The 26,298-nt window shown below is 45.0% G+C and overlaps 1 protein-coding gene across 1 annotated transcript in view; it reads left to right on the forward strand.

The window, feature by feature from the left end:
- The window catches only part of SAMD4A (sterile alpha motif domain containing 4A), an 84,522-nt gene that overhangs the window by 44,916 nt on the left and 13,308 nt on the right, over positions 1–26,298 (forward strand). Inside the window, 8 exon segments of the mRNA XM_056546420.1 lie at positions 6,941–7,462; positions 18,477–18,740; positions 21,465–21,574; positions 23,915–24,001; positions 24,107–24,395; positions 24,584–24,669; positions 25,995–26,091; positions 26,094–26,112. Of these exon segments, the coding sequence (XP_056402395.1) occupies positions 6,941–7,462; positions 18,477–18,740; positions 21,465–21,574; positions 23,915–24,001; positions 24,107–24,395; positions 24,584–24,669; positions 25,995–26,091; positions 26,094–26,112 (1,474 nt within the window).

Here is a 26,298-nt window from a genome sequence, read left to right on the forward strand (position 1 = left end):
CATAGAGAATGCATTGAGTGCGTGCTGACCCCACGTTCCATGCAGATAGGAGATTCAGGGCCCCTTTTCTGGAGACCCAGAGGTGGGTCAGCAATCGGACCCTTCCCTAGGAGAGGAAATAAACCTTTTTGTTATAAAAAATAAAATAAAAAATAAAATAAAATACTTGTTATGTAGAACATAGAACACTCAAGACTTCCTGTTCTGTACGATCATTTCCCAGTAATGCCTTTCCTGTGACACCAGTATATAGATAACACTGGATCCGCCACCATTCACAGCAGAGCCAGTCTATTGTTTCCTGCTGTAAAGCAGATCACTAAACTCTGTTGAAAAAAAATAAAATAAAAAAAAAAAAGCCCCAGGAAAAAGGCAGCCCCCATAATAATGCACATAAAAAATATTACAATCCGAAAATAAAAACTTTTTTAGAGAAAATTCCTGTTTTCAATATCTGTGGGGGGAGGGGTTGGCAGTGAGATAATCTAGGTGATACGTTCAAATGTATATACCTTTTTGACTTCTCCTCTTCGTTGCATCCTAAAATGTTCAATATGGAAGAAACTGATACATGATGGGTGCGACAACGACTGTAGTCATCTAGTCCTGGCAGCCACCATAAAAAAAATAAAAAATGCGCATTGGTCACTAAGGAGTTAAAAAACAATGCAATATTTTGCAGGAGTCTAGATCTGTGTCTTAGATCATAGATACAAGCATGATTCATGGTGTAGACCAGTGTGCCTCCAGCTGTTGCAAAATTACAACTTCCCACCATGCTGGGAGTTGTAGCTTTGCAACAGCTGGAGGCACCCTGGTGTGAAAACAATGGTCTACACCAGTGGTCTTCAACCTGTGGACCTCCAGATGTTGCAAAACTACAACTCCCAGCATGCCCGGACAGCCGTTGGCTGTCCGGGCATGCTGGGAGTTGTAGTTTTGCAACATCTGGGGGTCCACAGGTTGAAGACCACTGGTCTACACAATGAAGCATGCTTGTATCTATGATCATATATCGGCTGTCCGGGCATGCTGGACGTTGTAGTTTTGCAACAGCTGGAGGCACCCTGGTCTACACTATGAAGTATGCTTGTATTTATAATCTAAGACACGGATCTAGACTCCTGCAAAACATTACTTTGTTTTTTAACTCCTTAGTGACCAATACGCATTTTTTTTTTTTTACGTTGGCCGCCAGGACTAGATGACTCCAGTTTTTTATTTTTTTTATTTATTATTATTATTTTTTTTTTTTACCAGTTTCACAGTTTTGGTGTTGTGTATTTTTCCTGACAGTCCTGGACGGTGACGGCGATAAGCGTCGACAGGATTCCGTGAACCTCTGTGAACCTGACGCGCTTTCGCCACCTCCACCACATTAAGCTGACTTGCACTAAAACCTGCTTTGTCCGCCGGTGACTCACTGAGGTTTTCCACTGAATGTCGCTCAGTTTTTTGTCTACTTTTTTTCCCCCTTGTTTTCGTTGCCGTCTGTGGGGTGTTTTTTTTTTCCATTCTGAGCTCACCAGAAAAAACAGAGAAAATCTGGAAGCTGCGTTTTTAGCAGAAATTTGCATTGGCAGGTCTAAAAGAGGAGTATTATGCTCCGGGGGACACGGGGCGGCCGAATCCTATTGACAGGTCTAATTTTTGCCGGGGTTATTGCAGTTTGTGGAGACACAGTCCCTGGCTATACTGAGCGCTCAGTCATACGCCACATGGATAGGCCGGTCACATGGACGCACGTGAAGGAGGGTGAATTTTTGGGTGGACAGTCCTCCTGCAGATGAGGAGGAAAACAGACTTATGTTCTATTTATATAGAGCAGTGCTTCCCAACCAGGGTGCCTCCAGCTGTTGCAAAACTACAACTCCCGGCATGCCTGGACAGCCATTGGCTGTCCAGGCATGCCAGAAGTTTTCGTTTTGCAACAGCTGGAGGCACCCTGGTTGGGAAAGACTGCTCTATATAAATTATGTCCATGCATGCTGGGAGTTGTAGTTTTGCAACAGCTGGAGGCACTCTGGTTGGGAAAGACTGCTCTATATAAATAGATTATGTCCATGCATGCTGGGAGTTGTTTGCAACAGCTGGAGGCACCCTGGCTGGGAAACACTGATATAGAGCATTGACCTGTATTTACACGTAACGCCGTATTTCAGTTCCCAAGTGTGAGTGGGTCCTTGGCCTCTGTTCACATCAGGTTTCATTCATCCTCCTATTTGTCGTATACATGTCCATAGGAATCCATTCTTTTGATGGAGGCCAAAAAGGTCTTTGTTTGGCCCCAGTTGGGCCTGTAGAGCATTGTTGACTACACTTTTCTACAAAGAGGAATCTGTTTGCCTACTTCTGTCTTGTTATATGTAAGGAAATCCTCTTAAAGAAGCACTCCGGGTTTGTTCTGTTTTTTATTTGCCCATATCATGCACAATTGCCATAACTAGTCCTACAGTGTTGTCTGTTTCATTCCAGCACTGCTGTATCCATGTGTTTCATTACTGTAACTGGAGGTTTTACACCTCCCCTCCAGCTCGATCTGTTTACTGCTGCTGTCTCTATTGGATCAGGATATATTATAATTATACACCTCCCCTCCAGCTCGATCTGTTTACTGCTGCTGTCTCTATTGGATCAGGATATATATAATAATTATACACCTCCCCTCCAGATCTCTGTATACTGCTGCTGTCTCTATGGGATCAGGATATATAATAATTATACACCTCCCCTCCAGCTTTCTGTATACTGCTGCTGTCTCTATGGGATCAGGATATATAATAATTATACACCTCTCCTCCAGTTCTACCTGTATACTGCTGCTGTGTCTATGGGATCAGGATATATAATAATTATACACGTCCCCTCCATCTCTCTGTATACTGCTGCTGTCTCTATGCGATCAGGATATGTACTAGTTGTTCACCTCCCCTCCAGCTCTATCTGTATACTGCTGCTGCTGTTTACATGGGATCAGGATATATAGAAGTTATGCACCTCTCCATCCCAGCTTTATTTGTATACTGCTACTATCTTGATATCTCAGATGAAGGGGAATACAAATAGATTTCTGCTTAGTATGTAAATGCAAAGTGCTTAAGAAATAATTATCCCCTAATTAACCACTGCCACATGACCTCCTTATTACATACAAAACCATAGAAAAAAGTCATTTAAACAAATAAATTACAAAGCATAAGATTTATAAAAATAATTATATATTTATGTAATATTTAATGTAATGTTACTTATTAAAGATTATATACTTTGGAATACATTTGTTTAAATGACTCCATTTTTTTTTCTGTGGTTTTGTATCTTGATGGGATCCACATCTGGATTTTTTTTTTCCTGGGTTTTCTGTTTTTGTTGTTGTTTTTCAAAATCATGGCAAAATTGGTGCTATTAACAGCAATTGCGCAAATCCTGGTAAAACGTATCCTTTTTACAGTGATTTTGGAAAATTCATGCCAAGATATAGAACTTACTAATTTAGTGTTATCTCAAATTGGACTGGCTTCAGTATGTTTTTGCATAATTTACCCGTGACAGGAAGTTGTGTAGTACTCTTATTGCTGGTGTTGTCTCAGCAGCTCCTCTGCTATCTCAGGAGGTGTGGCTGGATCTTGGCACTAGCACTGCTCCCTGAGTGATGTAATCACCTCTGATTGATATATACATACAATCAATCTCAATCAATGTATGTATGTGCATCCCTTTTTTTTTTTTTCCCATAAAATGCCCAAATAAAGATATAAATGTGTGTTATTACAGCGTACTGTCTGAGGAGCAGACAGGGAATGAATTCAGCAAGTGCTGCCAGCTCAATGATGTTGAAAGATCTGATAGGTCAAGTACCTCTTTATTAAAGGGTACTCCGCCCCTAGACATCTTATCCCCTATCCCTGCTGCACCCAGCATACATTTAGAGCGTTGGATGCAGCACCGGAGGCTCGTGATGTCACAGCCATCACACCCCCTCCCATAGACTTGCATTGAGGGGGTGTGGGTGTGATGTCACAAGCCTCTGCCCCGCATCGCCAGTCATCCGGCACGGCGGAACGTACGCTCCGTGCACCAGATGACTAGAGTGCCGCAGGCAAGATCGCGGGGGTCCCCATCGACGTGACCCCTGCGATCAGACCTCTTGGATAGGGGACAAGATGTCTAGGGGCGGAGTACCCCTTTACATTTTCAGCCACCTCTCCTAGTGAATGAGTCCCAATACTTCTATGTCTTTTTGTAGGATTTCCTACCCAGATCCCAAGGCCCCCAGAACCCCACCACGCATTTTAAGGCGCACAGTTTTTTCCACACACAAATTTCTACCATCTTGGGTATAAAGTTGCCGCCTGGTTGGTTTATACAAGGTTCTAACTCGATAAGCGTTTCTATTCTGAGCTGTTTATAGGCAGAATGTTCTGGTCTTGGAATCATCGCAGTCTTCTCCGCCTGATTGTTGTATCTCGTGAACGTTCCAGATTTGTCTGTACGTTACATCAGTCTCCATTGATTATCTTACCATCTGTCCGCTCCAGCTATTTTGGAGCCAACATTGTGGGTGTTCACTTGACATGTTGTATTTGTTTCATGCGTCAATATTTATCCCTGAAAACTTCTGTTGTGATCACATCCACGCGTCTTGGGATTTCTCTGGATCGCCACGGAAAAGAACGCCCGGACCTTCCACTTAATGCGATTTTTGTTTTGTTTTTAGCCCACCCCTCTGCCACTTAAACCCTGACTGTTTTTCCTGTTACTAAGGTAACGCAGGACAGCCGGCTTCGGGCGGCTGAGTTGCTGTTAGAGAGACCCCTAGTGGCAGAGTTTATAACAGGGCCGGCTCTACCTATAGGCAAAATAGGCAGCCGCCTAGAGCGCACTCTTGATGGGGCACCGCTTTGCCTGCTACAAGAAAGTTGGACAGCCAGCATCCGAAACACTCGCTCAAACAGCTCAGCCAGCATCACCACCATAACCTCCCTCCACTGATGTGTGTCACCCAAGTAGTGAGGAGATTACAGAGGAGGGGGTTTGTTACAGTGTGTCACCCCAGTAGTAAGGTGATTAAATGAGGAGGAGGTTTGTTACAGTGTGTCACCCCAGTAGTAAGGAGATTACATGAGGAGGAGGTTTGTTACAGTGTGTCACCCCAGTAGGGAGGAGATTACATGAGGAGGAGGTTTGTTACAGTGTGTCACCCCAGTAGTAAGGAGATTACATGAGGAGGAGGTTTGTTACAGTGTCACCCCAGTAGTAAGGAGATTACATGAGGAGGAGGTTTGTTACAGTGTGTCACCCCAGTAGTAAGGAGATTACATGAGGAGGAGGTTTGTTACAGTGTGTCACCCCAATAGTAAGGAGATTACATGAGGAGGAGGTTTGTTACAGTGTGTCACCCCAGTAGTAAGGAGATTACATGAGGAGGAGGTTTGTTACAGTGTGTCACCCCAATAGTAAGGAGATTACATGAGGAGGAGGTTTGTTACAGTGTGTCACCCCAGTAGTAAGGAGATTACATGAGGAGGAGGTTTGTTACAGTGTGTCACCCCAATAGTAAGGAGATTACATGAGGGCCCTGATTTATAATAGTGGATGAGAAAAGGGTTTATATTCACGTGAATGTCTTAAAAAAACAAAGTGATGACAGATGACATCAACGCTTTGAATAACCATGCAGTGCACCCATGTTATACTGTCATATGGTGCCTTTATACAGAAGTACCATAGTAGCCCAGCTATACAGTGCCTAAATAATAGCACAAGTTGAAATATAATATAAATTTGGGCAAGATGTTAGAGGCCAAAGAGAAATTTGCCCCTTTTTGTCCATCCCGTAATGTTGCTTTTTATAAAAATTTTATTTAAAAAAATAGCTCATAGTGATCAGCAGTCAAACTTTATATATAATGTACTTCAAGACAATACAATCACCATACAAAACGCGACTGCACTGTATACAGCCCAGGTCTTTTTACGCTATGCATCATACCACATGCACAGGTCTTCCTACACTATACATTATACCACATGCTGCACTAACATTCTTGCAGATCTTGAAAACCTCTGTATTGCAGTTTCTTTACTGGATTTGGTTGGATAACGTTTACATCTACGTAAAGTGTTAACTAGATTTATGACGTGAGACTAAGGATATGTGTCTTCTTGGTAAGACCGCCAAGCCGGCATATTGGGTCTTACCGGCCATGCAATGCACCCTGGGTAAAACGTATGCAAAGTAGCTCTCCTCCAGAAAAGATAGCTTTCTCTCTGGCGCCGCCTATTGGACGTAGATTCCTTTTTTAAGTATATTTTTGCTCATCTAATACTCCATTCACAGCCAGAGCTGCATTCTGCAACGTTGTCAGCCATGTTTAACCACGATGCCGAGACAAACCCCCCAAGCTAGAGCATGGCACTGTGTGCCAGTGATCCTATACAGCAGTGTTTTCACAACTGAGGACCTCCAGGTGTTGCAAAACTACAACTCTCAGCATGCCCGGACAGCCGTTGGCTGTCCGGGCATGCTGAGAGTTGTAGTTTTGCAACATCTGGAGGTTTACAGTTTGGAAAACACTGCTATACAGGTACAAAAGCTCCTGTTTTTTATTTTTTTTTTTCCATTTACTCCATTAAAATAGAACAGGGAAAATGTATGGACTGTGTGGTGGTCCTTGAGGACTGGAATGGGGACATCTGGTCTATAGGATGCCATTTTAAAAATGTATTTAATTTGTTTATCTAGTTATTTATTGAGTTTATTTGTTTATTTCCATTTTATTTATTTACTTTATATTTTTGTGTATGACATTTTTTTATGATTTTTTTTATTTTTCATTTTTTTTATGATCTAGTAATAAAAAAAAATCGCAATGAGACTTAACGAAAATTTTGGTTGATTTTTTTTTTAATTTTTTTATTTTCCTGTTTTTCCTTTCAGCAATCATTAACCAGTGGCAACAGGAATCCAAGGACACAGTGATCTCTCAGCTTTTAACCCACCTGCCTTTACTGAAGCCCGGGAACATGGACGCCAAGGTGGAGTACATGAAGTTGCTGCCGAAACTGTTGGCCCACTCCATAGAACACAACCAGCACATTGAGGAGAGCCGCCAGCTGTTGTCGTACGCCTTGATACACCCGGCCACGTCACTGGACGACAGGAGCGCGTTGGCGATGTGGCTGAATCACTTGGAGGACCGTACGTCGGGGAACTTTGGTACCCAGGGGGGGCGCTGCCGGTCAGACTCTTTGGATTATGGGCAAATGCATTACTACCACCAAAGACAGAACTCTGATGACAAACTGAACGGCTGGCCGAATTCTCGTGACTCCGGGATTTGCGTCAGTTCCTCCAACTGGCAGGACAAGAACGCGAGCTGTGAGAATGGACATTTGCCCCTGTACCCCTCTTCTTCTGTCCCTACAACCATAAATGCTATCGGAACAAACACAAGCACAAGTAAGTCGGCTGCTTTTTCTTATTTGTTAAAAGTGGTCCCTCAACATACAATGGTAATTCGTTCCAAATGAACCATCGTTAGTTGAAACCATCGTATGTTGAGGGATCCGTGCAATGAAAAGTATAGGATGTTACTCACCTGTCCCCGCTGCTCCGGACCAGTCACCGCTGCCCTGGATGTCGCCCTCCATTGCTGTCGCCGATTCCCCAGGGTTTCCCTCTCCGCTCCGGACCGTCTCTGCTGCCTGGGAACGTTGCTCTTCATCGCCGACATCACGTTGTTACGTACACGCTCCTATTGGATGACGGGACGGCGTGCGCGGCGACGTGATGACGACGGAGAGTGACGGCGATGCAGAGGATCCTGAAGAGGACGGTCTGGAGCGCAGGGGATCCCGAAGAGGACGGTCCGGAGCGCCGGGGACAGGTGAGTGACCATCACCGGACCACACGGGGCACCTTAAACGGCTATCCGGTGGCAACTGAAGCAGTCTACGCTGCTGGATAGATGTTTATGCGATGGCCCCGACATACAAAAGCATCACATGTTGATGCTGCCTTCAACATGCGACGACCTCTGAGAGGCCATCGTATGTTGAAATAATCGTAGGTCGGGGGGGGGGTCACTGTATATGTGTGTGTGTGTGTATATATATACACACAGTGACCCCCCACCTACGATGGCCCCGACATACGATCATTTCAACATATAATATATCTATATTTCTTATCACTTTCTAAGTTTAAACCTATTATTGGTATCAGACTACACAGTTTGTTTGTAGTCTGTTACCATGGAAACATATACTTCTGCATAGGAGCTGTAGGCATGAAGGGGAGAGATATCAAAACCCGTCCAGAGGAAAAGTTGCTGAGTTGCCCATAGCAACCAATCAGATCGCGTCTTTCATTTTTCAGAGGCCTTTTCAAAAATGAAAGAAGCGATCTGATTGGTTGCTATGGGCAACTCGGCAACTTTTCCTCTGGATAGGTTTTGATCAATCTTCCCCAAAATGTTAGAAGATTTTCACCAGAATTTTCTACATAAACTTGTTGTCCGATCCGGCAGTCACGTGTTACTTCCTGTCATCTGCTCCCACTTCTACGGTCTATGGCAGTGTTTCCCATCCAGAGTGCTTCCAGCTGTTTCAAAACTAAAACTCCCAGCATTCCCAAAAAGCCATTGGCTGTCCGGGCATGTTGGGGCTTTCTATTTTTGAATCAGCTGGATGCACTCTGGTTGGGAAGCACTAGTCCCCAATCGGTGGCTCTCCAGCTGGTTTAAAACTACAACTCCCAGCATGCCCTGGTAGCAGATGGCTGTCGGGCATGCTGGAAGTTGTAGTTTTGCAGCTGGAGAGCCGCAGATTTGTAAAATCACTATCGAGTCTATCGATTATTTATTTAAAAAAAGGAGTGACGTAACACCTGACTGCAGGAATCAGACTACACGGGGTATGTTTGTAGTCTGTCACCATGGCAACATATACTTCTCCTTTTCCAAGGAGCCGTAAGAAAATGTTAAGAGACTGTCTGCAAAATATGGTGTAAGGGAGCAATAAAAAGGATATATACAAATGTAATGGTACCCAACCTGTGTCTCTTCAGCTTTTGCAGTACAACCAGTCCCAGCATGCCCTAGGGCAGTGGTCTCCAACCTGCGGACCTCCAGATGTTGCAAAACTACAACTCCCAGCATGCCCGGACAGCCAACGGCTGTCCGGGCATGCTGGGAGTTGTAGTTTTGCAACATCTGGAGGTCCGCAGGTTGAAGACCACTGCCCTAGGGGATGTCGGACATGCAGGGAATTGTAGTTCTGCTACAGATAGACTGGGTGCAACTGGCCAACCAGAGAACCAATGGTTCCCTTTGGTTATCTTGGGTTTGGACTAGAGATGAGCGAAGTTACAGTGATTCGATTCGTCACGAACTTCTCGGCTCGGCGGTTGCTGACTTTATCCTGCATAAATTAGTTCAGCTTTCAGGTGCTGGAGACTCTCCTAGGACTGTATCCACCTTTTCCAGCCACCGGAGCACCTGAAAGCTGAACTTATTTATGCCGGATAAAGTCAGCAACCGCCGAGCCGAGAAGTTCATGACGAATCGAATCGCTGTAACTTCGCTCATCTCTAGTTTGGACAGTACAACATCAAAGAGGAAGCAGGAGGGCACACTGAACGGAATCCACATAAGTACAAAGATAGCGATCAGCAGTCAGCCTCGGCGATCCATTATCAATGACGCCTGCGGGGGGGTATACACTAAGATGAAGAATCAATATGCAAACAAAGAGAAAGTGTGTACGCACTCACCGCAAAGAACGTGGCGAGATGCTCCGGGTCACGGGTAACGGGATCCTAGTATGGACGCATGATGATGGCGCTCAGAGGCAACGCCGGCAATTTCGCACTTGAGTGGGTGCTTCTTCCGGCATCCAAGAAGAAGCCCGCACTCATGTGCGAAACTGCCGGCGTTGCCTGTGAGCGCCATCATCATGCGTCCATCCTAGGATCCCGTTACCCGTGACCCCATCCCCGGAGCATCTCGCCACGTTCCTTGCGGTGAGTGCGTACACACTTTCTCTTTGTTTGTCTAGTTCGGACAGTGTTGGTTCCTAAAGGCTTAAACCAGTGTTTGCCAACCGGTGTGCCTCCAGACAAAGGCTGTCCGTGCTTGCTGGGAGTTGTAGTTTTGCGACAGCTGGAGGCACACTGGTTGGGAAACACTGAAGTATGGCATAGTTAACCAATCTTGCCACACTGGGGTTCCTTGGGCCGACCAGAGGAAGGATTTCTCAAGACTCAAGTTCTCTAGAGGTCTACAAAAAAAAAACAAACCCCATAACCAGAGCGTGCTGGGACATTGATACTACCGCTGAGCCCAAACATAAAACCGTGTGACTGGCATTTCATATTTCCTTATTGACTCCCAGCAAACGTCTGGCTGCAGCGTTTTTGGCCCATAAAATGCCATGCGCGACCTTTAGTCTGAGTTAGTATTTAATTTATTTTTATTTAAATTAGTTTTTTTTTTAAGGGTTTTTAAAAACAAACATAGACTCTATTAGGGCACTGAGAGTAACTAGAGGAGAATCTCTCTCACCCTAATCCCTACCAAGAGTGTCTTTGTTTTTGGAGGACCGATATGTGGACAGCCCATTGATGTACATAGGCATTGTGGTAATACTTCATGTCCCCTGTGGGGGTGCTGTAGGGGAATGAAACACTTTATTTAGAGGTCAAACTACGGCCATACAAATGATAGTTGGAGTCAGACTTCATATAATTCTATGTACTTTCTATTCTATTCCCATTTATAGAATTTTAGAGGGGTACTCCACTGCCCCAGCGTTGGGAACATTTTGTTCCGAACACTGGGTGTGGGCTGTGGTGGTCGTGACGTCACGGGCACGCCCCTAGTGATGTGACACCACGCCCCCTCAATGCAAGTCTAAGGGAGGGGTGTGACGTCACTACCTCCACAGCCCGCACCCAGCGTTGGTAACAAAATGTTTTGAACGCTGGGGCAGTGGGGTACCCCTTTAACCTGATTTTTCTAAAGATCTTCTTTCCTCCAGACACATTGGGGGAGATTTAGCAAAACCTGTCCAGAGGAAAAGTTGCCCAGTTGCCCATAGCAACCAATCAGATCGCTTCTTTCATTTTGCAGAGGCCTTGTTAAAAATGAAAGTAGTGATCTGATTGGTTGCTATGGGCAACTCAGCAACTTTTCCTCTGGAGGGGTTTTGATAACTCTCCCCCATTGACCATACAGGGGTTCTGTCCCCTAGGTCCCCTAGACACATTGGGGGAGCTATCAAAACGTGTGCAGAGGAAAATTCGACGAGTTGCCCATAGCAACCAATCATATCGCTTCTTTCATTTTTTAGAGGCCTTTTCAAAAATAAAAGAAGCGTAGTGATTGGTTGCCATGGGTAACTGGACAACTTTTTATCTGGTTTTGATAAATCTCCCCCCATTGACAATCGCGTTGTTATAATCTCCGCTCCCTAATCCTTCACGGCAGATGGAGTAGATATCATTCCGATAAATAATGGCGTTCCTCAAGGCTATGGAATTGTCAGGCGCCGCCGTGATATGTTTGACTTGAAAATCTATAGATCAGTGAACGTCCAATCGACTGTTACCAGAAAGTTCTACAGATTTGTCTGCTCCGTGCTGCTGTATGCTCCAGAGGAAGTTGTGTAGTTCTTACCATTCTGACCACAGTGCTCTCTGCTGCCACCTCTGTCCGTGTCAGGAACTGTCCAAAACAGGAGAGGTTTGCTATGGGGGTTTGCTCCTACTCTGGACAGTTCCTGACATGGACAGAAGTGGCATCAGAGAGCACTGTGGTCAGACTGGAAATAACTACACAACTTTCTCTGGAATATATAGCAGCTGATAAGTACTGGAAGGATTAAAATTGTTATGTAGAAGTAATATACAAATCTGTTTAACTTTCTGGAACCAGTTGATTGGAAAAACTCTTTTTTTCCCTCCGGAGTTCCCATTTAAGAATTCGACCATACTACCTATACTGCCCCCTGCAGGAAAAAATATATGAAAATTAGAATGATCTTTAATGTAGGTCTCCAAACTGTGGATCACTAGCTGTTGCAAAAGTACAACTCCCAGCATGCCCGGACAGCCTTTGGCTGTCCGGGCATGCTGGGAGTTGTAGTTTTGCAACAGTTGGAGGTCCCCAGTTTGGAGACCTAGGTTATAGATCAGTCTTTGGTCCAGTTTTCCTATATTCTTTTCCTACAGGGGGCAGTATAGTTAGTATGGTAGAATTCTTAAAGGGGTACTCCGGAGGGATAAAAAAAAAATGTTTTCCAATCATCTGGTGCCAGAAAGTTAAACAGATTAGTAAATTACGTCTATTAAAAAAAATCTTAATCCTTCCAGTACTTATCGGCTGCTGTATGCTCCACAGGAAATTGTGTAGATCTTTCCAGTCTGACAAAAGTGCTCTCTGCTGCCACCTCTGTCCATGTCAGGAACTGTCCAGAGTAGGAAGGAATTCCCATAGCAAATCTTTCCTGCTTTGGACCGTTCCTGACACTGACAGACGTTTTGTGGTTTGTAAGAAAGAATCGGTCCGTATGGGTCCGGCGAGCAGCCATGTTTGATCCCTTTATACCATATATGTATTTCTGGAGAAGCCGTGGATCAGATTCAGCAAGTAATGGAACAGGTGTCTCGCTATGAATGTGTAAATGCTGCCAGTGCGGCCCTGGAATGACCGCTGTGCTGCCTTCCATGCCGTGGCGTACACTTGCTGGAGTATTTTATTATTTTATTTTAGCTTTAACCAGTTGAGATCAGGCCGAGCTGTGCGCTTCATTCATACCAGTCCTGCCTTTCTAAAGAAAGTTTCTTCCAATATGGCCGCCATGACCGTTTTCACAGCAGTGGTCTCCAATCTGTGTCTCCCCAGCTGTGGTGACATTTCTAAGCTTGTCCTGACAGTTTCAGCGTATACGGTAGCATCAGATACTGTACAGACTACTGTATGTTTTCCTAATACAGTGATGTCCCAATAGTGTGATAATGGGGTGAGCCATGGGGGTGCAATGTGAGGTGTATGGGGCCGATGTGGTAGCCCAGGGGCAGATGGTGTTAACCCCTAAATGTTTGTGACGCCAAGGTGTGGTTTTAACAGAGAACCACCTAAACAGTAACGGTAGCTTTTACTGAGTTAGGCTGGGTTCACACCACGTTTTGTTAAATACGGTTCCCGTATACGGCTGGGAGGAGGGGGCGGGGCTTAATCGTGGTGCCTGCACCATATTCGGGAACCGTATTTATTGCATGTCTATGAGCCGACCGGAGTGAACCGCAGCCTCCGGTCGGCTTCGTTTTCGGCCGTATGCGGTTTCCCGACCGCAGGCAAAAACGTGGTCAACCGCGTTTTTGCCTACCGTCGGGAAACCGCATACGGCCGAAAACAAAGCCGACCGAAGGCTGCGGTTCACTCCGGTCAGCTCATAGACATGCATTAAATACGGTTGCCGAATACGGCTGAGTGCGGGCGCCGCAATTAAGCCCCGCCCCCTCCTCCCAGCCGTATACGGGAACCGTATTTAACAAAACGTGGTGTGAACCCACCCTTAGACAGATGGTAACAGTCTTTACATCTAGGCCAGGATCCCAGAGCGGTGATGAATAACACAAGGGACATCGCAGCTTGCTGGGACTTGTAGTGACTTGACAGACTTTAGCACAGCCACGCTGACTATAATAGATTTGACTTGACTGAAGATGGTGACAGCAGACAGAGAGGACTTACTGACTTGTGGCTGTAATTTAGGTTGAGGCCTCCAGATGTGCTGGACACTGACCCTGAGACGTCTGGACTGGACTTGACCTCAGCAGAGAATGAATCACAAGAGAGATTGTAGAACCTCCCCCTCTTATAAAGGGGCTGAGCAAGGAGCCTATAGGCTAGCTGCGGGTCATCTGGTCACCTGGTGCTTTCTGGGTAACAAAACATGTGACGACAATTATCATGTGATCAACCATGTGACCATATCAAAGGTCCTTTACACATAATATACAATTATACAGATTATAGGGGCACAGTGCAGGTGAGTCCTGGGGACGTGCAGGGACTCAAGCTGATAGGACTGTGCGATGCATATCCCGCACTGGGACATCACAATAATGTGCATAGGGATGACTGACGGCTATGCCTCAGCACAGGGAAATACACGAGGTGGTGTCCCACTAAAGGAAGAAGGCTCACGGTGATATAACAATAGTGTGATAGTCCGCACAGTAATGTCACAGTATGGGAATAATGCACAAAATGATGTCATAGTAAAGGTATAATAAACACTGCAATGTCACAGTACAGGATTAGTGCACACAATGTCATAGTAAAGAGAGAAACACAGCGACGTCACAGCACTGGATGGTTACATGCATTGATGTCCTAATAAAGATATAAAAAACATGGCGCTTTCATAGTACAGGATAAGTGCACACAATGTCATAGTAAATATATAAAAAAAACATGGTGATGTCACAGTACAGGATTAATGCACAATTATGTCATAGTAAAGATATAAAAAAAAACATTGTGGTGTCACAGTACAGGATACGTGCACACAATGTCATAGTAAATATATAAAAAAAACATGGTGATGTCACAGTACAGGATTAATGCACAATTATGTCATAGTAAAGATATAAAAAAAATGGTGATGTCACAGTACAGGATTAATGCACACAATGATGTCATAGTAAATATATTAAAAAAAACATTGTGGTGTCACAGTACAGGATACGTGCACACAATGTCATAGTAAATATATAAAAAAAACATGGTGATGTCACAGTACAGGATTAATGCACACAATGATGTCATAGTAAATATATAAAAAAAATGTCGATGTCACAGTACAGGATTAGTGCACACAATGATGTCATAGTAAAGATATAAAAAAAAAACATGGCGATGTCACAGTACAGCATTAATGCACACAATGATGTCATAGTAAAAGTATAATAAACAGTGGGTGAATCATATTTTATAGCACATGGATTATGCACACAGTGATGTCATATTATAGCACAGACGTAACATACCATTAAGTCTGCATATACATAGTGACATCACAGCACGGGAAAGAAAACACCATGATGTCACCATGCAGGTTAAATGAACACATGATGTCACAGCACAGAACTAATGCAAAAACTACCCCCCCCCCCCCCCCAAAAGGTATCTATTAACATTACTAACTGCACATGAGACAGCCCCCTGTTGTTGTGCCATAGCAGTTGCAGTCTGGGCATGCTTGGTGACCTTTGCAAAGTACATTCTAGAAAGAAGGGGAGGCTGAGCTATGAGGAACAGCTATTGTGTGCACTTCTGTGATCTACACACTAGTGTCTTACCAATGCTGTACCGAACAGGAAATCTCACCTTAGTTTTAGCCCTAGTGGCCAGAATGGAAACTGCAAGATTTCAGGATTATTTTATAATATAATATAGATGGGGGGGGGGGGAAATAATAGTAAAAATAAATAAATATATATAATATGTGTGTGCATGTATGTGTGTAAATATATATATATATATATAATATTAGATATACACATACATGCACACACACTCTATCTATATATATATAAATTTATTTATTAGTAAAAAAAAAAAAAAAAAACACCAAAAATGAAAAAAAATTTAATAAAATTTACATAGATTTGATGTAAACTATAGGTATTATAGGTGACACATTCTATAATAGACTTGTCTCCGGCATCAGGGCGTCTCTTTGCAGCGTCTCAGATTATGGTATCTCCTAGCAGAGGATCCTGACCACAGGCGGCCGACACTTTCTAGCTTTCACTTGTACGGTTAGAAATCCATTAAGCCGTCATTCTTAGTAATTGTAGAGAGATCCTCCGGGACCACAGAATATCCTGCCGGGGATAGAGGCCGCCGCCGTGCTCCGTCACTAAGCACCGCGCACATTGTTATAATCTCCGCTCTCGAATCCTTCACGCCAGACGGGGTAGATATCACTATGATAAATAGTCGCGTCCAAGGTTATGGAATTGGCAGGCGCCGCCGTAATGCGTTGGATTGAAAATGTATAGATCAGTGGACCTCCAGCTGTTGCAAATTGTAGTTTTGCAACAGCTAGTGATCTACAGTTTGGAGACCTACATTAAAGATCATTCTAGTTTTCATATATTTTTTCCTACAGGGGGCAGTATAGGTAGTATGGTAGAATTCTTAAAGGGGAACTTTGAAAATTGTTTTTCCAATCAACTAGTTCCAGAAAGTTAAACAGATTTGAAAATTACTTCTACATAACAATTTTAATCCTTCCAGTACCTATCAGCTGCTGGATGCTGCAGAGGAAGTTGTGTAGTTCTTTCCAGTCTGACCACAGTGCTCTCTGATGCCACTTCTGTCCATGTCAGGAACTGTCCAGAGCAGGAGCAAATTCCCATGGCAAACCTCTCCTGCTTTGGACAGTTACTGACACGGACAGAGGTGGCAGCAGAGAGCACTGTGGTCAGAACGGAAAGAACTACACAACTTCCTCTGGAGCATACAGCAGCATGGAGCATACAAATCTGTAGAACTTTCTGGTAACAGTTGATTGGTAACCTGATTGGTAACATGTTTTTTCATGTTTTTGTTTGTACATTAATATGGGGGCCGAGCTGATTTTACCGACATTTAGAGATATGCTTTATGGCAAAAAACAAACAGGAGCTGTCCCATTGACATGAATTGGATAGCTGTCTGAGCATGCTCTGAAGTCATTCAACAAGGGAGGGGGAGGCTGAGCTGTGAGCTTTAGCTATTGTCTTCTCTAGGAAGTCTTAGCTTAGGCTAGGTTCGTACTACCATTGCACTCTTACCTGTCAAGGTCCATTCAGCTTCTTCTTTTTTTTTTGCACCAAATAGACCTTGATCGGGTCGGAACACAACTGACAGACAGATCCCATTGACTTGAATAGGGTCCAACTAGTATTTTACAGGAGTTGAGTGAAGGCTAAATATAGGACAAGCAGTATTTATTTATTTTTTTTCTCTGCTCAACTCCAGTCCTTCCGACCGTCTCCAATCGACATTGGAAATGTGAACGAGTCCTAAGTTTAAGGCCTTTGGCCAAAGTGAAAACTTCAAGATTTCTGGATTATTTAAAAATATAGATGGTAATATAGAAAAAAAGATTTTAAAAAAATCACCCAAATATATTTTTAAGGGGTATTCCAGTGAAAAACTATTTTTTTTTCAACTAGCTTCCAGAAAGTTAGATTTTTAAACTACTTCTATAAAAAAAAAAAAAAATCTTAATCCTTCCAGTACTTATCACATGCTGAAGTTGAGTTGTTCTTTCCAGTCTGACCACATTGCTCACTGCTGACACCTCTGTCTGTCTCAGGAACTGTCCAGAGCAGGAGAGGTTTGTTATGGGGATTTGCTTCTACTCTGGACAGTTCCTGAGACAGACACAGGTGTCAGCAGAGAGCAATGTGGTCAGACTGGAAAGAACAACTCAACTTCAGCAGCTGATAAGTACTGGAAGGAATAAGATTTTTTTTCATAGATGTAATTTACAAATCTGTTTAACTTTGTGGCACCAGTTGATAAAAAAAAAATACATATAGTTTTCCTCCGGAGTACCCCTTTTAAATATGTTTAACATAAATTTGATTTAAATAGGTCATTTTCTGATTTAAAAACAGTCACTTTAAGCCCAATTAATTTGAAAAGATTTATTTATTTTAGTTTTTAACAGCACCGCACCTACCCATGGGTTTTGTCTGGTATTGACCTGAACATGGCTGAGCTGCAGTGCTCAACGCGACCTGAGGACAGGAGTGGCGCTGTTTTCGTTAGAAAGCAGCTTTATAACTCTAATCTCTGACAATCCCTGTGAATATTGAGGACCCAAGGGGTACTCCTGTGGAAAACTTTTTATTTTTATTTTTTTAAATCAACTGATGCCAGAAAGTTAAACAGATTTGTAAATCACTTCTATTAAAAAAAATCTTAATCCTTCCAGTACTTTTTAGGGGCTGTATACTAAAGAGAAATCCAAAAAAGAAATGCATTTCCATTGATGTCATGATCACAGTGCTCTCTGCTGTTCATTTTAGGAACTGTCCAGAGCAGGAAAAAATCCCCATAACAAACATATGCTGCTCTGGACAGTTCCTAAAATGGACAGCAGAGGTCAGCAGAGAGCACTGTGGTCTTGACATCAGAGGAAATGCATTTCTTTTTTGGATTTCTCTGTAGTATACAGCCCCTAAAAAGTACTGGAAGGATTAAGATTTTTTAATAGAAGTGATATACAACTCTGTTTTAACTTTCTGGCACCAGTTGGTTTATAAAAAAAAAAAAAAAAAAAAAAAAAAAAAAAAAAGTTTTCCACGGGAGTACCCCTTTAAGCTTAGTTATATTATTGCCCTTTTTTATTTTATTTTATTTTTTTTTATTTTTTTATAAATAACTTTTTTTCTTTTATTTGTTTAGTTCTCTCAGGCCAGACACATCACAGCCCCTTGAAAAGATCGGTGTCCCTCACCCCGCCCATGAACGTGCCAAACCAGCCGCTAGGACATGGGTGGATGTCTCACGAAGACTTGAGAGCTCGAGGATCCCAGGGGGTCTCTTCCGATCATGCCCCCCTGTCCCCACAAAGCAGCGTAGCCTCTTCGGGGAGTGGTGGGAGTGAGCACTTAGAAGACCCCTCTTCTGCACGTAATACATTCCAAGATGAAGGAAGCGGCATGAAAGGTGAGTGCGGTCAGACCTCTATGTAGGGGGGGGGGCGCTTCTTGTACCATCTACCAGAAACAGCGCCACCCACTGTCCTCGGGTTGTATGTGGCATTGCAGCTTGGTTCTATTAAAGGGAATGGTGCGGTGTTGTAATACCACACACAGCCTGAGGACAGGAGCGGCGCTGTTTTAGAAAGAAAACATCTATGTAACCTGCTACAAATTTAAACGAGAACTGCAGTGTAATGCATGGGGGAAAGGCAGGAAAAGTGCTTTAGAGACAGGAGGTGAATTTGAAGTCGTGTTAGGGGGGTAAAATGACATTATCAAACCCAAAGTAGACTCCAGGGATGGGGTGTTTCCCAATCAGTGTGCCTCCAGCTGTTGCAAAACTACAACTCCCAGCATTCCCAGACATCCATTGGAAAACATTGGCCTAATCCTGGTATTTTCCAAACCATGTGCCTCCAGCAGTTGCAAAACTACAACTCTCAGCATGCCCGGACCGCCTCCGGCGGTCCGGGCATGCTGGGAGTTGTAGTTTTGCAACTGCTGGAGGCACACGGTTTGGAAAATACCGGGACTAGGCTTTTTGCAACATGCAGGGAAACTGGCATCATGGCAAAGCATAAAGACTTTAATTTCATGTATCATGTGACTTAAGCCATGCGGGGCGTAATACCCTCCCTTACCCCGTACGGATATTTGTCTCATTCCAGCACCTTTTTGATCTGCGCTCTTTTTTTTCTTTTTTTTTTCCTATCGTAGACGCGCACTTGCTGAAGTGGAGGGGGTGGGGGGGGGTGGGGGGTGCAGTTATTTTTTTATTGACAGCTGCAAAAAAATAAAATAAATTCACGTCCCCTGAATGACCCGGAGCTGCGAGAAAGACGTCGGGATAAAGACTCCCGGGGAGGACCCGTGTGAAGAATACCCCCCCCCCCCCCCCCGGCAGCTGGGGGTTTGGGGCGAGTTGTGCCGTACGCAGGCTGGAGAATTAAACTAATGGCTTCTAGCTTCCAGGGCTACATTTACTTCTTATTGAACATTTCCAGTATTCTGGGAGCTAGCGCAGGCGGCGGGGGGGAGGCACATGAGGACGGCGCCGGCGAAATCACTGCAAAGAAGCAGAAATCTGGTTAAATCCAGCAGTTGTGGTTGTTTTTACTTATTTTATTTGATTTTTTTCCTACCTTTTTTTTATTTTTATTCTTTAATCATATGTCAGACATTTTCCATTAAATACGCGGAATAGACACGTCCGGCGCAGCGCACGTCTCCCCATCCTGGGGGCGACAGACATCAGGCATCTGCTCTACCCATTAGGTAGACTTGATGGTTTTGCCCCATAGACCAGTGCTTATCAATCATCTCCAGCTCTGGGCACACCGTGCTTCACAAATTTTACTGCGGGGCACAACAAAGCCCCCTGCACCCCCCCCCCCCCCCCCCAATCTGCAATTTACACCCTGTAGGTAGTACTGACCCCTATATATAGGGCTTCTCAGTAGTCAATTTCCTCCTGCATATAGGGCCTCCTGTAGGTAGCTTTCCCCCTGTAGTTAATGTCCTCCTGTATATAGGGCGACCTGTAGGTAGCTTTCCCCCTGTATATAGGTCCCCCCTGTAGTTAATGTCCTCCTGTGTATAGGGTCTCCTGTAGGTAGCTTTCCCCCTGTATATAGGTCCCCCCTGTAGTTAATGTCCTCCTGTATATAGGGCGACCTGTAGGTAGCTTTCCCCCCTGTATATAGGTCCCCCCTGTAGTTAATGTCCCCCTGTATATAGGGTCTCCTGTAGGTAGCTTTCCCCCTGTATATAGGTCCCCCCTGTAGTTAATGTCCTCCTTTATATAGGGCGACCTGTAGGTAGCTTTCCCCCTGTATATAGGTCCCCCCCTGTAGTTAATGTCCCCCTGTAGGTAGCTTTCCCCCCACTTATATATGGCGTTCTGTAGAAAGGGCTCTCTCCCTATCCGCCAAGGGGGAAACCAAAAACTAGTTCTCTCCTCGGTTCCGTCGCAGTCATCTGCATCTTCTTTAGCTTTTTTCTGCGGCCAATAGAGGTCGGGAGAGTCAGTACCTACAGGACGTGCACGGAAGAAGTCATCATGCCCGTCCCGGAAGAAGTTACTTCTCCGGCCTCTAGTGTCCGCAGCCAGTGTCACTAGAGGTTGGAAGCCCATGGAGACCTCAGAGCTAGGGCTCACTAGGACCCCTGTGGCGGTGATATGCCACAAGGGTCCTAGCGCATCCTGTCGCCATCTTCCCCACATGACTGCCGCTATGCACCAGTCTGGTCCTGGTGGGCACAACGGATGGGAATCACTGGATTGGGCAATAACTTGCCCGTGGTATTCCTATGGCGCTTCACACCTGCAATGTTCTGTACTATTACTCTGCTCCATCATCGGAGCAGAACATAAAAACATTTTTTTTTTATTTTTTAGCAAAAAAAACGCTGAATTCAGATGTTAAAGGGAATTTATGAAATGCCAGACCCACTAACCAGAGTGCCTCGAGCTGTTGCAAAACTACAACTCCCAGCATGCCCGGACATGCTGGGAGTCGTAGTTTTGAAACAGCTGCCTGAGAAAAATGCTGCCATACCAGATATGTCGCACTATATGGTGGCACCCAATAGACCCCAGTTTTTTATTTTTATTGTCAAATTTTTTTTTTAGGGCGGGGGGGGGGGCTGTTATCCGATATTTAAAGAAATATTACCGCTTGTCTTTCAGATGTGCCGGCATGGCTCAAAAGTCTTCGTTTGCACAAGTACGCGGCCCTTTTTTCCCAGATGACGTATGAGGAAATGATGTCCCTCAATGAGTGTCAGCTGGAGGCACAGGTACGGTCCTAGCTTCTGTAGTGTGGTTGGGGAATTCCGCTACGGGTCAGTTTACACGCGGCAGACATTACTGCCAATTTAAAATCTGTTCCATTAGTCTAAATGGGGATAGTTGAGATGAGTGGGACAATTGCAGAAATGGGTTGCGGGGCACGATTGTGGTGTATGCACAGTATGCTGCAATGGAACGATGAGATTACTAGTCAGCCATTCAAATAGATGGTCGGCCATGGCTGAGCCTGTCATAGTGGGAGGTCCTCATTGTTGGTCACTCTTCTCATGGTTGTTTTTTGGGGTGTTGGTTGTGATCGGTTGACAGGATGGTTGTAGTTGTGGTTTAGGGGGTGGGGGTTATGGTCTGTTTGGGTGCTGATTGGGGTTGCTTTGAGGGGGGGGTGTTAGTGTGGTTTGTTTGTTTTGGTGGTGGTGGTGGTGGTTGTGATTAGTTTTGGTGGTTGTGATTAATTTTGTGTCTGATTGTAGTTGTGGTTGATTTGGATGTGGTGGTGTTGGTTATAGTGGTTGATTTGGTTGTGGTAGGTTTGGGTGCTGATTGGGCTGGATTTGAGGAGATGGTGGTTGTTGTGTTTGGTTTGGGGGGTGGTTATTAGCTTTGGGGATGATTGTAGTTTGGTTTTTGGGGGTGGAGCTGGTTGTGGTTGGCTTGGGTGCGGATTTGGGTTTAGTGTGGGTTTTGATTGCTTTGGGAGGTGCTGATTGTTGTGGTTGGTTTGGGGGGGGGGCGGGGTGATTGTTGTGGGGGTTCCAACTCGTATATCGCTGGGACCTCATGGAATATATGGGCAGGGGTTGTCTCTGGTTTGCCTCGAGTGTTTCTTAGTCTCCAGTTTTTGTAAAACAACAACCAGCTAGCCTTGCCGAATGTTGTATTTTTGCAAAAGCTGGAGAGTCACTCGTTGTAGACTGCTGCTTTATAACGTTGGTTAATGGCGAGCTGCATGTGATGGCTTCTTGCCGGGTCGTGGATGGTCAGTGACTGGTATGATGCGGTGCTCGTACGGATGGTAGTTCTGTAGTTATAACTTGATTATATCAGGTCTGGACTTCTTCACAAGCAACAGGTATGGCTGCTGCTTCACGTGTAATAAGATCTTATCCTAGCGTGCAAGGTCCCTGTCTCAAGACATTGAAGTCTAATGGTGCCCGTCTGTAGTCTCGGCTGATCATTTAAGGCAGATACCCTAAAGATAAGCAGATTTTTGCTAAATATGCCAAATAATTCACCGATTCAGGATTTTCTAGTTTGGGTGGTGATGGTTTTTGTGATGATGATGGTTGTTGTTGTGATAAGTGATATGTTTTAAGGATTGGTAATTGTGCTTGTATTGGGGGGGAGGGGTGATGGTTGTTTGCAGGGTGGTGGGATTGTGGTTGGTTTGGGAGTTGGTAGTGAATGTTGTGGTTGTTGGTTGTGGTTGGTTTGGTGGTTGGGTTGTAGTGATGAGTGTGGTTAGTTTGAGTTGTGGTAGGTTTTAGTGGAGGTTTAGTGGTGTTTTCTTTTGGGTGCTTATTGGGTTTTCTTTTGAGGGGTTAAATGTTGCGGTTGGTTTGCGGGGTGGTTTTTGCGGTTGGTTTGGGGATGGTGGTGGTTGTGGTAGGTTAAGGGGGCATTTAGTGGTAGCTGTGGTTGGTTTGGGTGCTGCTTGGGCCTGCTTTGGAGGGGTATAGTGTAGGTAAGTTGGTTTGGGAGCTAGTTGTGGTTGCTTTGGGGTGTTTAGTGTCAGTTGTGTTGGTTGGGGAGGTTGTGATTGTTGTAGTTGGTTTGGGGGGCTGGTTGTTGTAAGTGGTTTTGAGGGAGTGGTTGTGGTGGTTGGTTTTAGGGCGGTTGTTGGTGGTTTTGGGGGAGTGGTTGTGTGTGGTTGGTTTGGGTGCTGGTTGTGGTTGCTTTGGGGTGTTTAGTGTGAGTTGTGTCAGTTGGAGAGGTGGTGATTGTTGTGGTTGGTTTAGGGCAGTTGTTGATGTGTTTGGGGGAGTGGTTGGTTTGGGGGACTGTTGTTGTTAGGGCTTTTGAGGGAGTAGTTGTTGTTGTGGTTTGTTTTAGGGTGGTTGTCGGTGGTTTTGGGGGAGTGGTTGTTGCGGGTGGTTTGGGAGGTGGTGGTTGTGGTTGCTTTGGGGTGTTTAGTGTGAGTTGTGTTAGTTGGAGAGGTGGTGATTGTTGTGGTTGCTTTGGGAGGCTGGTTGTTGTAAGTGGTTTTGGGGGAGTGGTGGTTGGTTTTAGGGTGGTTGTTGGTGGTTTTGGGGGAGTGGTTCAGGGTTGTTGTGGATGGTTTTGGGGTGTGTGTATTTTTATAGACACTCTCTCTGTATTTCTCATTTCAGAATGTCACAAAAGGCGCAAGGCACAAAATAGTCATCAGTATCCAGAAGCTGAAAGAGCGGCACATTCTCCTGAAATCATTGGAAAGGGTAAGTGTTCCTACAGGGCTAATGGGTCCTGATCCCTCAAAGATGATCACAAAGTATGGATCCTCGTGTACTAATATAACATCATGTGCATTTTACATTGACCAGGACATCCTAGAAGGGGGTAACCTGCGGGGTCCTCTTCAGGAGCTGCACCAGATGATTCTTACCCCCATCAAAGCGTACTCCGCACAAAACTCCACCGCAGAAGACCACAGCCGGGAGCCGGGCTCTCAGTCTTCATTACTGGGCACCGAGGGTCAAGGATCGGAGAACAAAGACTCTGCTTCTGGTGGGATCCAACAGCACCATATGGGCAACCTGGAGGGAGAGAGTGGGGGGGTCCCTTTACCTGAAGGGGATCTTCCAGGACAGTTCACACGAGTGATGGGTAAAGGTAAGCATAATGCTGTAAACTGAGGGCATGTGAGCGTTCGTAGAGAATTAAATGGGTTTTGCAAAACTACAACTCTCAGCATGCCCGGACAGCCGTTGGCTGTCCAGGCATGCTGGGAGTTGCAGTTTTGGAAGAGCTGGAGGCACACTTGCTCGGTTTTCTCACCCCACATTCTCTTGTCCTTTCAGTCTGTACTCAGCTCCTGGTGTCCAGACCGGATGAAGAAAACATCAGTTCCTATTTGCAGCTGATTGACAAATGCCTTATACATGAAGTAAGTGACCCCCGAAGGAGACGCCCATGGGGTGTGTGGGAGAGCAGAGTGCGTGAGTGACCAGCGGGAATTACTTACTGCCACCAGACTGACAATAATATGAGAACAGTTCTTATACTATAGTGGGGCTCTCCATTACATTGTGTTATTGTGGGGGGGCTCTCCATTACATAGTGTGTTATTGTGGGGGGGGCTCTCCATTACATAGTGTGTTATTATGGGGGGGCTCTCCATTACATAGTGTGTTATTGTGGGGGGGGCTCTCCATTACATAGTGTGTTATTATGGGGGGCTCTCCATTACATCGTGTTCTTGTGGGGGGCCTCTCCATTACATTGTGTGTTATTATGGGGGGCTCTCCATTACATCGTGTTCTTGTGGGGGGCCTCTCCATTACATTGTGTGTTATTATGGGGGGCTCTCCATTACATAGTGTGTTATTGTGGGGGGCTCTCCATTACATTGTGTGTTATTGTGGGGGGGCTCTCCATTACATTGTGTGTTATTGTGGGGGGCACTCCATTACATTGTGTGTTATTGTGGGGGGCTCTCCATTACATTGTGTGTTATTGTGGGGGGGCTCTTCATTACATTTTGTTATTGTGGGGGGCTCTCCATTACATAGTGTGTTATTATGGGGGGCTCTCCATTACATTGTGTGTTATTGTGGGGGGCTCTCCATTACATTGTGTTATTGTGGGGGGCTCTCCATTACATTGTGTTATTGTGGGGGGGCTCTCCATTACATCGTGTTATTGTGGGGGGGCTCTCCATTACATTGTGTGTTATTGTGGGGGGCTCTCCATTACATTGTGTTATTATGGGGGGGGCTGTCCATTACATCGTGTTATTATGGGGGGGCTCTCCATTACATTGTGTGTTATTATGGGGGGCTCTCCATTACATTGTGTGTTATTATGGGGGGGGGCTCTGCATTACATCGAGTTATTGTGGGGGCTCTCCATTACATCGTGTTATTATGGGGGGGGCTCTCCATTACATTGTGTGTTATTATGGGGGGCTCTCCATTACATAGTGTGTTATTGTGGGGGGGGGGGGGAGGCTCTCCATTACATTGTGTGTTATTGTGGGGGGGGGGCTCTCCATTACATCGTGTTATTATGGGGGGGGGCTCTCCATTACATTGTGTGTTATTGTGGGGGGGGCTCTCCATTACATAGTGTGTTATTATGGGGGGGCTCTGCATTACATCGTGTTATTGTGGGGGGCTCTCCATTACATCGTGTGTTATTATGGGGGGGCTCTCCATTACATCGTGTGCGTTATCCTGTTGCCGTCCTCTATAACATGATGTATTTGCGCAGGCCTTCACGGAGACACAGAAGAAGAGACTGTTGTCATGGAAACAGCAAGTACAGAAGCTATACAGGTCTTTTCCAAGGAAAACCCTCCTGGATGTTGCTGGTACCGGCAGCAGAGGAAGTAGGTTGGGTTCAGATCCCCCCGTGTGCCAGTTACCTTAGTGACTGCATTTCATCAGATCCTAGGGAAACCCCATCTCTGTCTGCGGGCAAATGATTTTTTTATTTTTTATTCCTTTGCGGTAAAAATTCCTGTGCATACATTACCGGCAATCCGCGGGGCTGCAGATCGGGGAGTTTGGGCGGA

The sequence above is a fragment of the Hyla sarda genome, chromosome 11 (genome assembly GCF_029499605.1).
Source record: "Hyla sarda isolate aHylSar1 chromosome 11, aHylSar1.hap1, whole genome shotgun sequence".
Classification (NCBI taxonomy): domain Eukaryota; kingdom Metazoa; phylum Chordata; class Amphibia; order Anura; family Hylidae; genus Hyla; species Hyla sarda.